At 36.9% G+C, this 12,524-nt stretch overlaps 1 protein-coding gene across 1 annotated transcript in view; it reads left to right on the forward strand.

Annotated features, from left to right (window-relative positions):
* Positions 1–8,265, forward strand: part of PRDX3 (peroxiredoxin 3) — a gene marked incomplete in the record, with an annotated part of 10,287 nt that extends 2,022 nt beyond the window's left edge. Inside the window, 5 exon segments of the mRNA XM_015819467.1 lie at positions 642–782; positions 2,296–2,431; positions 5,414–5,517; positions 7,318–7,483; positions 8,198–8,265. Of these exon segments, the coding sequence (XP_015674953.1) occupies positions 642–782; positions 2,296–2,431; positions 5,414–5,517; positions 7,318–7,483; positions 8,198–8,251 (601 nt within the window).
* Positions 8,266–12,524: the final 4,259 nt, after the last annotated feature.

Below are 12,524 nucleotides of genomic sequence, written 5' to 3' on the forward strand. Positions count from 1 at the left end.
GTTTATTGAGCTACCTTGAAAACAAGAATGCTTTTATTCTTATTTACATTAAGGTTCAGGGCTACAAACTGCATATTTATATGAATCCTGGCCTTGGGTTGGAGCAATGCTGGTTTCAAGAAAAATAAATACCCTGAACATCAACCTTCACTAATTGACTATCTGACAAATATGCTGGGTTTATTTCCCCTTTAGAATGGCCGATGCATCTAAAGATCTTTTCCCAATAATAGTTCCTTTAGTGATTGAAATTATTGTGATATCCACACAGAGGAGATGATACTGGCACACAGTATATTCAGTCATAACATGAACTAGATTATAAGCATAGATTACAAACTATAATGGATGATTCACATCATTCTGAAGTCTCAACCTTTGGGGGAATTGTGAGAACATATAATAGCACGCTTACAAAATGGCTGTCTTGGGGTAGGTATGCCATTTTTAAAAAGAAAATACACTTTCAAGAAAAGTGTATGATTACTCATTATTCCTTTTTTATTTTCTAAAAATCCTGGGTACATCTGCTGAGATGTTTGTTTTTTTCTTTTTATGAATTTGCGTGTTAGAGTTTTGCTTGTTTGTAATCCAAACACAGTATCTGCATTATATCACATGACTACCTAATGATTACTAGGTGCCACGAGGTTTGTTCCTGCTGTCACTCAGCGTGCTCCATATTTTAAGGGGACAGCTGTGGTGGATGGAGATTTCAGGGAAGTCAGTTTAGATGACTTTAAAGGAAAATACCTGGTCCTTTTCTTCTATCCCTTGGATTTGTAAGTATTGTTTTATGTTGTATCTCTTAAATAGACTTGGACTTCATGTTTTGGGCAGATAATCTTGTTTGTTAATTCAACCTCACTTGCATTCTGGTTATCATGTATACTGTAATGGTGGCCTTTGTGTACAAGTTCAGTGATAAGAAATGGGCCAAAGACATTCTTATGAATGCCTTTTCAGATTAAGGAGGATATGTGTTGCTGATACTATTATTATCATCTCAAATTAATCCAAGATAACGTGAAGTCATTTTGACTGTGATGGATTATAATCTACTACATTGCATGTTGTTCAGTGTTGTCAACTGCCCAGTCTAGGGAGAAAGTGACTGGCCCAGTCACCTACTGGACTAAAAACTGAGTCTGCCCATTTCTACTCCAGCCTCCTAGCTCCTCCTCCTTCCTCTTACATTGGATCTCATAGTCAGAGATAGAAGAAAAATGATTTGGAATATTAATTGCTTATTTGTCTAGATAAAGTGGTACATCCATTGTGTATGAAGCAAAAAAGTAAATTATATAGTTTAGGCAAAAGGTTATTGGATTAAACAAATACATGCACTTAATTCTCCAGTAACTTGTTTTGCAGATGTGAAAAATTTATTGTCTCAATTTTAATGTCTCAGATGCCATAATGTGGACAGTGCAGATTAGAAATTAGTGTAGAGTATAACCTGCTTTGAGCATGAATTATAGGGTTGTATAATGATCCAAATTGAAAGGGCAAATGTGATTCCAAGTACTGTACACATAGTATCTGAAGATTCCTTAAACCAAAGGCATCCTTTCCCAGAATCTTACAATAGCTATGCAGTTCCAGGAAAAGATGAAATTGTTGACAGGTGCTACTTATAGACTCAGAGTTACTCCAGATCGCATTTTGCCTTTGTACAGTAACAGTATCTGGATATCTGCATATAGAGCTCCTAATGTATTGTATTATTACAATACTGCATAAAGAGTCTAGTAAAATATTTGTAAAACACCTATCTGGCGCATTTGATGTGGTATAATTGCTAAAACTGTACAAATTATGGAAATTTTATGATCCCCAAATCTTATGTTCCTTATTGTATGGTCTATATCTTATGTTAATTATGATGCTGTAGTCTGTCCCTAAAAAGAATTGTAATGAAAGAGAGGATGGAGCATTTGTAGATTTCAGCAGCTTTATATGGAATACAGACTGCAGCATATCTTTGGATCTTCTTGCAATTATGAATGATAAGAGCAAATGAAAATAGTGATCAGATAAATGTTACAAACATTTGATAGAAATTGGGGATTCAATTTTGAAGCAACATTTTTGGCATCTTTTCTAGATGACATGCTATCATTCTTCTGAACTTTGTCCTTTTAATTTATGTCCCAAGGAATTATTTGGATAAGCAGGATGCCCCAAATGGATAAATATTTATTTTGCTCATACTTTGTACAACACAGTGGTATAAGGATTTTTTGAGGCCTGTTCCATTCTGTTTCATTTTCTGTCTGTATTTTTCCACACTAGCACTTTTGTATGCCCAACAGAAATTATTGCTTTTAGTGACAAAGCAAATGAATTCCATGATGTGAATTGTGAAGTTGTTGCTGTATCAGTGGACTCTCACTTCTGTCATCTGGCCTGGATAAATACACCACGAAAGGTAGAAAATTAAGTTTCTTTTCACTTATTCTTGCATTATCATTATATTTAATTATCTCTATTTATACAGTGCCACAGACACTAGCTACTTCGCTTGACAGAATTAATGGGGTATTGAATGTAGAAGAAAATTGCTTTTACTTATTTGGATATTTACTAAAATCTTAAAATCTGTTTAAAATCTAGATTCATCTTACTTTATTACTAATTACATTAATATTAGCCTGGTATATAAATATCTTAGTTTCTTACAGGGCACTGTTTTAATAAGATTTTCTTAAAATGTAAACAGAAAAGAAACTTGTTCATTTCTCAACTGTGAATATTTATACTTTTCCTACCAGATAGGCATTTCACTTTCACCTAATAAAAATGAACTACTCGTGATTTTTGCTGTTTTTGAAATTTATTGAATTGTTGTGATATTTAATTTTATTTGTGCTTTCTTCTCACGGGTATTTTGACTCAGTTATTTGCATCAAATGCATCAAAATTTGCATCAATTCACGATGTCATTGTGCATACTGTATATCATGACTGATGCATCATTGTGACCGCCTTTAGACACCACTGTTCATTTTGTCTAATCTACTCTAAACCATAAGAAAAGTAGCATCCAGTAAGAAACGGAAAGATAAAACAATCTAAACTATTATGCTTGGTCATTGTAAGAAAGGCCCAACCCCAAGGCCACAAGTAACTGATAGCTACAAAAGTTGCTACTATTTTAAGTCTAACTATAAAATCCTGAAATGGATAATTAACAATATCCTTTATAAGTAAATACAGAAAAAACAATTATGTGAAATATATAGGATGCAACAAAGAAAACTAGTGTATAATAAGAACCGTGGTGGTGCAGTGGTTAGAATGCAGTATTGCAGGCTATTTCTGCCCGACTGCCAGCTGCCAGCAGTTTGGCAGTTTGAGTCTCACCGGGTCAAGGTTGACTCAGCCTTCCATCCTTCCGAGGTCAGTGAAATGAGGAACCAGATTGTTGGGGGCAATGCGCTGACTCTGTAAACTGCTTAGAGAGGGCTGTAAAGCACTGTGAAGCGGTATATAAGGCTAAGTGCTATTGCTAAGTGCTATAATATTCTGTTGTAAATTAGTGGTGGGATTTTAATCATCACTTAGAACATCCCTCAAGTGGGACTGTTGATTAAAATAGTGGTTCTTTCTTGCTGACTTAAAAGAATCAAGTCTCCTGGAAGAATTTGGAAGGCCTGGACAAATTGGATCTTGCTCTTACCTGTTTTCTGAGCTTTTCTGTAGTGAGGTTCTGTTGCTTTTTCTCTAGAAGACCCGTTACATAATTTTGTGCCATTTTATCAATTGAACCTGTAAAGTTTCAGAGTACTGGATTAAAATTTGTGCTTCAGAACACTGGCCTGTACTTTAAAATCATGATTAATTACTTTCATATCCACCAGTAACTTTAATATGAATGGGAAATGGGGTGATGTTTTCAAAACATAGCTTTACTTGCTTGTGTATGCTACAACCTTGAAGTCTGTCTAGTCATCTAACTAAATTCATGACCACCTGCCAGGGCTTCCACAACTAAATATAAGTGATGACCACATACATTTTGTCTGGATATGGCCCCTAAACACTAATGAGACTTGTTGGCCTTTTTTCAAGGGTAGGTCATTTATCTCCTTGGTTCTGTGATGTAATTAAATTGAACAGATGTTCATGCCTTATTATTAAGACTCCTAGGTAAAGACAGCTGTGCTTGTTTGCATGTATCTTACTAATATCAAAATTACAGCCTTAAAATTTAAAATCAGGTGGTTGAACTTTTAATTATTTTATTTTTTATCCCACCTTTATTACTTTTTATAAATAACTCAAGGTGGCAAACATAGCTAATACTCCTCTTTTTCTGCACAACAAGAACTCTATGAGGTAAATTGAGCCGAGAGAGAGAGTGACTGGTCCAAAGGCACCCAGCCGGCTTTCATATCTAAGATGGGACTAGAACTCACAGTTTCACCGTTTCTAGCCTGCTGCCTTAACTACCAGACCAAACCTCTTAGTGGCAATATTTGATGCCCACAATATAAAACAATAAAAGCTTTTATTTCTGTTTGTTTTAATGAAAAGCTGCTGTAGCCTCAACATACCGTAATTGGATTCATGTCCTTTCATATGAAAAGGGCAGGTTGGTTTTATATGGGCCAGCCTACCCCATTGTGCCCCTTTGATGTGGGAAAACACAGCTCACACTTTTAAAATCAATTGCCTCCTAATACACAGGTAACCATTTAATCATGAATTATGAAACAACAAAAATGTTCTTTTTTTGATATTTCTTTAAAGTTTTATTTCCAAAGTTAAAATACAGAACTTCAACAAAAAAGGAGACGAGAGAAACAACAACAAAGCAAAAACTAAACAAGACAAAAATATTGTGCAAAAAACAAATGCACATACATACACACACACACGCGCGGAGGGTTCCATCATATATTAATTCAGCAAACCCACAAGTGTTGCTTCAGCACATTATCTCTGCAGTATTGTTCCCCCAAACACCCGAAGAGCTTTTACTCTTGCTTGCCATCGTATCTGCCATCTTCGAGGGAAGGCTCTATGCCATACCATAAGATTTGCAGCTCTTTCCTTGAGGTTTGGGGGAGATGGAAACCGGGCTGTGTGTTGCTGGCTTGCCTTGCCTGTAAGATAGGTATATTTCCTCATATATCATAATACTAGGCAGGACAGATGTGGATCACCTTAATCTCCTGCTGGCTAATCAGGAGGAAGGGATTTCAGAGACACTTCTGTGTCAGAGCTATGATTAAACATAAACGGGTGCTCCAAGTGAGGAACTAAACCTTAACTTAACTTAACTTAATATATATTTTCTTTCTCAATGGTTGGTTGTGAGGGATATATACTCACTTTTTATTCGTCATCTTTCAATTAGTAGTAAAAATCTACAGAAAAGCTAAAAATGTCTTGTCTTTTTCCTTAGATTGGTGGTTTAGGCCACATGAATATCCCCCTTCTATCAGATTTAACAAAACAGATTTCCCGAGATTATGGTGTTCTCATAGAAAGCTCTGGGCTAGCATTAAGGTAAGGAATCTGTTTTGTTACTTACCTTGGATGTCTCTAGTAAGATAGGATTGGGATTTATATATAATGCCACAAAATACTCCAATTGATTGTAATTTAGTATATTGTGTGAAGTCAAGTATTGCAGTTTTTAAACCTAGGTTCCTGGTTTAGTACATTGTGTGAACTAAGTCTGCCTCTTCCTGAAGCCTACCGGTAGTCCTTGACTTTGGGCTGGAAGAAAGGGGAGGGGAGGACATAAGCCACTTCTGCTCTTTTTCCCTTTTTCACAGTACAAAGCTAGCTCATATGGACCAGGAGTACAGCGCAAAGAGGCATTTTTGTATGTTCTGCCTTCTTTAAGCTGATTCCCCCCCTTTTTTTTTTTGCAGCGCAAAGCCAGCTCCATACATCCTAAGAATATGGAGCAAAGGGCCATTTTGATATGCTCCGGGCTCTTTAAATTGCTTTGTGCAATTCCCCCTTTTTCACTCTGGCCCAGCAGCCAGGCTGGCCACAGCTTGTCAGTAGTGGGAGCAAAGAGGAAGTGGCAAAGTTTATCTAGGACTATGGAGTGCAGGGTGGCAAGGATAACTAGAACTTGGTTGTGGTGGCTGTGGTTTCCTGGGACTTGGCAAACAGAATTGTTGGGCTCTGGGACTGCTTGCCACCTTGCAAGGCAGGGTGTAGAAGTTGAGGATTAGCTGTATGAATTGTTTAATTTTGTTAAGCAGAAAAGACAGGAATAGTTGTATCAGATAATATTTTCAGCAGGTTCTTAAAATGCCTACTTAACCTGCCTTAGCCAACTTGTTGCCTGTATTATACATTGCAATCTAATTGCTGTTTGCTCCCTGCTATGTAGCAATTTCTCATCCTGGCTAGGGAATCACAGGAATTACACTCCAGTACAATTGGATTGTTTGGATAATTCTTACAGTGTTATTTTTTTCAACCCTAAGTCCGTACGTCTTTGGGAGTGGGTGGTATTTATCCAAGCAGGAAAGAAAGAAAGAAAGAAAGAAAGAAAGAAAGAAAGAAAGAAAGAAAGAAAGAAAGAAAGAAAGAAAGAAAGAAAGAATAATCTTCTAGGAGCAGTAATTTCACACACACACAGACACACACGCACATGCTGTGCACCGCCCTGAGTCCTGCGGGAGAAGGGCGGTATATAAATTAAATTAATAATAATAATAATTAATAATGCACCACCACCACCACAATCAGAGTTTAATACTTCATTTATATAATATACTACAGAATAAAATACTATATGTTTTGCTGGAATTGCTGGATAGAATGTAAGACTGGGAATATGTTAGATCTCTCCTACCATGCAAATCTAAGAGCTGAAGTTCCTTCCTTTCCTCTTATATACGTAAACTATCTATGAATCTGTCTGTCTGTCAGTTAAGGGTCTTTTAAACATTTTCATGTTGGTAAACTTCATATACAAAGTAAACTTCATATGTAAAATTTTATATATAAAAGATAAATGTGACTATCACTGATATGCAGGTTTTTTTCTTGCTGTACTTAAACTGACAATCTGTTAAGGCTTCAGAGTATTCACTAGGTATAAACAATAACTTTAAAAGACTAGTGGAAAATATGGTGGAAGCTATATTAACCTCCAATAGAATCAGAACTGGCTCTTTTACAAGCAAACAAATTACATAAATTCATCTGCCTTTTTCACTGCAGTCTGGTAGAGAAAGAAGAAGGAGATAGATGTTAGGTCTCAGTCTGTTTTACACTGTAAAGCCATTTTTGCAGGAAGTATATTTTTAATTTGATGCATTTACTTTTTTTTAAAAAAAGGGGCCTTTTTATCATTGATCCTAATGGCATCGTCAAGCATTTAAGTGTCAATGATCTCCCAGTGGGTCGCAGTGTAGAAGAAACACTTCGGTTGGTGAAAGCTTTCCAGTATGTAGAAACACATGGAGAAGTCTGCCCAGCAAACTGGATTCCAGAGTCCCCAACGGTATGTTATTAAAGCTAATATGTAAAACATCATGCCGAGAAGGCCCTTGTTTCAATTATAGAAAATCTTTTTTTCTCTATATATATCTAGAGTTCTTTCATGCCCTACTAGTGTATACCAGGTTCTTTAGACCTGCTCTCTTTCTTATGATTGGATGCCAGTATGAGAGAAGATATTACCTATACATGAAGTCTTCACCACACAACAGCAATTGTGACTGCAGTTTCCATTGCTAAATGGTGTGGTCCTAAAGTGTGATGCTATATGACCACGCTGCTTAGCAATGGAAGTTGTGGCTGCTTTGGTTAAGCAAAGATATAGTATGGTTGCCATTTGCAACATTCTGTCGGCATTCTCGTTGACTTTGCTTGTAGAAAGGTGGCAAGGAAAGTTGCAAATGGCAATCACAGGGCCATGGGATGCTGTGATACCATAATTGAGGGTCATAATTGTATCCAGACCACAATCAAATGACCAGAGGAGACACTGTGATGGCTGTAGGTCCCAAGAACTGGTTGTAAGTATTATTGAAAATTTGAAAAGTTGATGAATGAGTTTGAAGTAGGTATGCTTTTAAGTTCCCTATTATCTCATAAGAGATAATAAAGGAATGTTTGATATTTATGTGCATAGGGACTCTATAAGGCATTTAATTAATTGCCTTGATTGAATGCATAATTCAATACTTAACTTTTAACTCTTTTTGTTTTGCAGATTAAGCCAAACCCAGAAGATTCAAAAGAATATTTTGCAAAAGTAAATAAATAAAATGGTGAGCAGTATGGGATTAATGATTGAATCTATTTCCTGAAGAATCAAACATCCTGTGAGACTAGCCATGATAACAATAAAAAACACAAAATATTTTCTACTTTGCTATGATGAATATGTAAAAATTCACAGGGCTTTGGCCTTCCTCCATAGACGAATTAATTTAATCCCAAATTAGTTTAAATAGCACATATTTTCTACACAAAATACTAGAACATAATTCTCATTTAAAAAGCATTCATTGCTTGAAGTAAAAATACCTGCATTTTATATTAGGAAAAATAGTGATGCTCTTTAGTTTGTAGTATATGCAGATTTCCTATCTTCATAAACTTAATCAAACTGTAACCCAAGTGACAGACATTCAGTAAATTAGTTGCATACATAGCATGAATCTTCATGCCTTGTTTTTTATGAATCTTCATGTCTTATTTTTATGAATCTTCATGCCTTATGTTTTTTACTCCCTTGACCAACCTACCAACACAGGATGTCTCTTTGGGAATTATCTTTGTGATCTAATAATAAAATAATCATGATTATTCAGCATAATAAATAGGCTATTAAATATTTTAGAATACTTAAATGAAAAAAAATAGAGTAAATGAAAAATGTATGCTTTTATTTTATAAATAAACGCAAGATGAAGCTGTGAATCAAAGTCTGTTAATACCAACACTAAACCTTCTCATGTTTTGGAAATGTTGCTATGAATATTTAGTAATATTTTGGCTATAGATTTTCAAGACTATAATGATGGAATATTAATTATAGAGGATTTATTATTGTGAAAATTGATAGAACTTATTTTTGAACAAGATTTTTCACATCACAATTAAATGCATAACTATGAATTGAAAGCACTCCAAAAAGAAAACTTTGGATTTTGCTATAATTACACGTAGTCTCATTTATCCCACCAATATATTTTCATTTTGCCTTCCCCTGCCTCAATACTATGCTCTCTGTACTGTCAGGATATTCTTAGTAATCATTTGTGGGAATGCATTGAAGCACTATTTGTAGGAACAAGTGTGGCACCATTGGTCTTTTATAGAATAGCTGCCACACTTTATGCAGGCAGCAGCTCAAGAAGAGGCTGTCGCAGTCACAGTAATGAAGCTAGCTACATCAATATCAGTGCCATCTCAAAATACTTCTTTCTGATCATTGGAACTTCTATGCAATCTTCTACAACTCAGTAGTCTATAATTATCCCAGGTTCGTTTAGTTACATTTATTTGCCTGAAATTCCATCTTTGGGAGGTAAGAGAAAAGTTTAAGCAAGTATCTCTCCTATTTTATTCCCACCCCAACAAGCCTGTGAAAACTAAGGAGAAATTTTCTGACTGTTAGAACAATCAGTGGAATGACTTGGCCCCAAAAGTTGTGGGTGCTCTTTTTAAGAAGAGATTGGACAGCCATTCGTCTGAAATGGTAGAGGGTTTCCTGCTTGGGCAGGTGTTTTGACTAAAAGACCTCCAAGGTCTCTTCCAACTGTGTTATTCTGTTCTCCTATTTGTTAAACAGGTTGATACCTTGACCATTCTTATTCAATGAGCTCTGTGATCCGGTTGAGATTTAAATTGGGGTTTCTCTGGTATTTTGAATTGAAAGCTTATTGTATCTTTTTTCTATAAGGGGAGATGGCATGATGGTCTGACTAGCCACAAAGCCCTGTTATATAAGAAAACAAACTGGTAATCTAGTCCTAGTGGACAATCACCTAAATATGAGCCAGCAGTGTGCTGCAGCTGCCAAAAAGGCCAACACAGTGCTAGGCTGCATTAACAGAGGGATAGAATCAAGATCACGTGAAGTGTTAATACCACTTTACAATGCCTTGGTAAGGCCACACTTGGAATACTGCATCCAGTTTTGGTCACCGCGATGTAAAAAAGATGTNGAGGGGACATGATAGCAGTGTTCCAATATCTCAGGGGTTGCCATAAAGAAGAGGGAGTCAAGCTATTTTCCAAAGCGCCTGGAGGCAGGACAAGAAGCAACGGATGGAAACTAATCAAGGAGAGAAGCAATCTAGAACTAAGGAGAAACTTCCTGACAGTGAGAACAATTAACCAGTGGAACAACCTGCCTCCAGAAGCAGTGAATGCTCCAACACTGGAAGTTTTTAAGAAGAGACTGGACAGCCATTTGTCCGAAATAGTATAGGGTTTCCTGCCTGAGCAGGGGGTTGGACTAGATGACCTTCAAGGTCCCTTCCAACTTTACTATTATTATTATTATTATTATTGTTATTATTATTATTATTATTATTATTGTTATTATTATTATTATTATTATTATAATGCTTTCCACCATCTCATCTTTTTAGGTCTAAGTATCCGAACACAGCAGTAGATTCCTTTTTTTCCTAAGAAAATGAGTTTTTGACTAGTTCTGGATTTTAAAAAGATCCTTGGAAATTATGTTTGAGCCTAGTCCTACTCTGCAACATTCTACTTTCTAATTTTGTTATATTTTCCCTGCCTTTTTTTTTCAAGATGAAAATATTTTTTTTAAACAAGGGCATGAAATCTGGTAGGCACTAATGGAAGGGTCTATGGCAGTGGTTCTCAACCTTTTTAATGCCGCGACCCCTAACCGGTCGTAAGTGGAGGACTAAACCGGTCGTAAGTTGAGGACTAAACCAGTCGTAAGTCGAGGACTGAACCGGTCGTAAGTCGAGGACTACCCAACCAGTCGTAAGTCGAGGACTTTCCCTCCCTGGGAGCGCCGCGCATGCGTGGTTCTGCCCCCTGCGCCGGCCGAGGTGTAGCTGGCAAGCGGCAGAGACGGAGCAGGCCGACCACCAGCTGGCCCAGCTCAAGGGAGGTAAGGCACCTGCTGGAAAAGGGGAAAAAAATGGCGGACAGCCTTGCTTGGCGACCCCCGTGAAATGGTCGATCGACCCCAAATGGGGTCGCGACCCATAGGTTGAGAACCGCTGGTCTATGGCACAGATGTCAAACTTGATTATGTCATGTATTTTAACACTTTTTACCTTTGCGGAGCTGGGGTGGGCGTGGCCTGTGCGTGATGCATCCGGCTCATGGGGCCCTCAGTTTGACACCCCTGGTCTATGGTTATATGTGTGTGTGTGGGGTCATTATGTTGGGAAACCAGACACATTTTTTCTGGATGATTAATAGCCTGATGAGGGCCAAATTATAAGGCTTTTGAGCACATGGATATCTTAAAAGAGGAATAGATAAAATTGTATATACGGTCACTTATGTTTCTGCATTCATCAGTTGGGACAGTGCTTATGTGCATAATAATCCTTGGCTGAGTTACTTGGCTATACTCTTGAAAATGCTTTCTGTGCTATCAATGCTGCACAAGAAAGAATTTGCTTGGAAAGACTATATACAGTATACCTATTCAGTATATAGGTTTACTATTATTTATTATTCATTGACTTGATGTAATCTATTTCTGAATACAGTAGCTGTGAAGCTGTATAAGCAATTTCCTGTCATTGAATATCCTGGACCTGGAGCAAGAACTGTGTGGCATTTCTGATTCTGAAAGATGACATTCTCCAGAATGTAGGAGGGCTTTTTTTTGCATATTTTTGGTAACAGGATTAGCATTATATTCCCATCAGTACATTCTAGATATGTAAAATAGAACATAAGTGAGTCTGGATGATTTGGCAGCATACACATTTTAACAAAGATGGCAGTAATTGTAAGAATGCTATTTGCATCTAGGTGACATTGAGAAAGTGCTTGATTCGACTCAATCAATTAGCTCAGTACAGTACAAAATGTACAGATAGTATGTTTCACATTTGGTTTATTCGGTTTGTAAAAAATTAGATATTTTTTCATTTTCAAAGCAGCTTTTTAATATATATATAATGTGTATATATATATATATACACACATTATATATATACATATATATATATATATAATGTGTATATATATATATATATATATACACACACACATATTGCCTCTCGGCTGGGATGGTATAACAGTTCTCTGGCTAGACTCTGGAAATCCAGCCCTTTGTTCTAATTCAATGTATTGCGGGACTTGACGCAAGTTGGTTAACCATCTCATGGTTAGCGCGATGCAAACGTGCCGCACGATCCGTGTTATGAGCCAGTAAGGGCGCAGCTTGATACGAGCCAGAAACGTTCACTTCGCATCGCACACGATCATCACGGCGTGCGAGATTCACACAGCGCGTGCATTATGAAATCAATTGCCGATTCCCTAAGTTATGCGAACCCGGGCTAAAACTTCCAACCCGTTCA

This window comes from Protobothrops mucrosquamatus, unplaced genomic scaffold (genome assembly GCF_001527695.2).
Source record: "Protobothrops mucrosquamatus isolate PMUCROS unplaced genomic scaffold, P.Mucros_1.0 scaffold930, whole genome shotgun sequence".
Lineage (NCBI taxonomy): Eukaryota > Metazoa > Chordata > Lepidosauria > Squamata > Viperidae > Protobothrops > Protobothrops mucrosquamatus.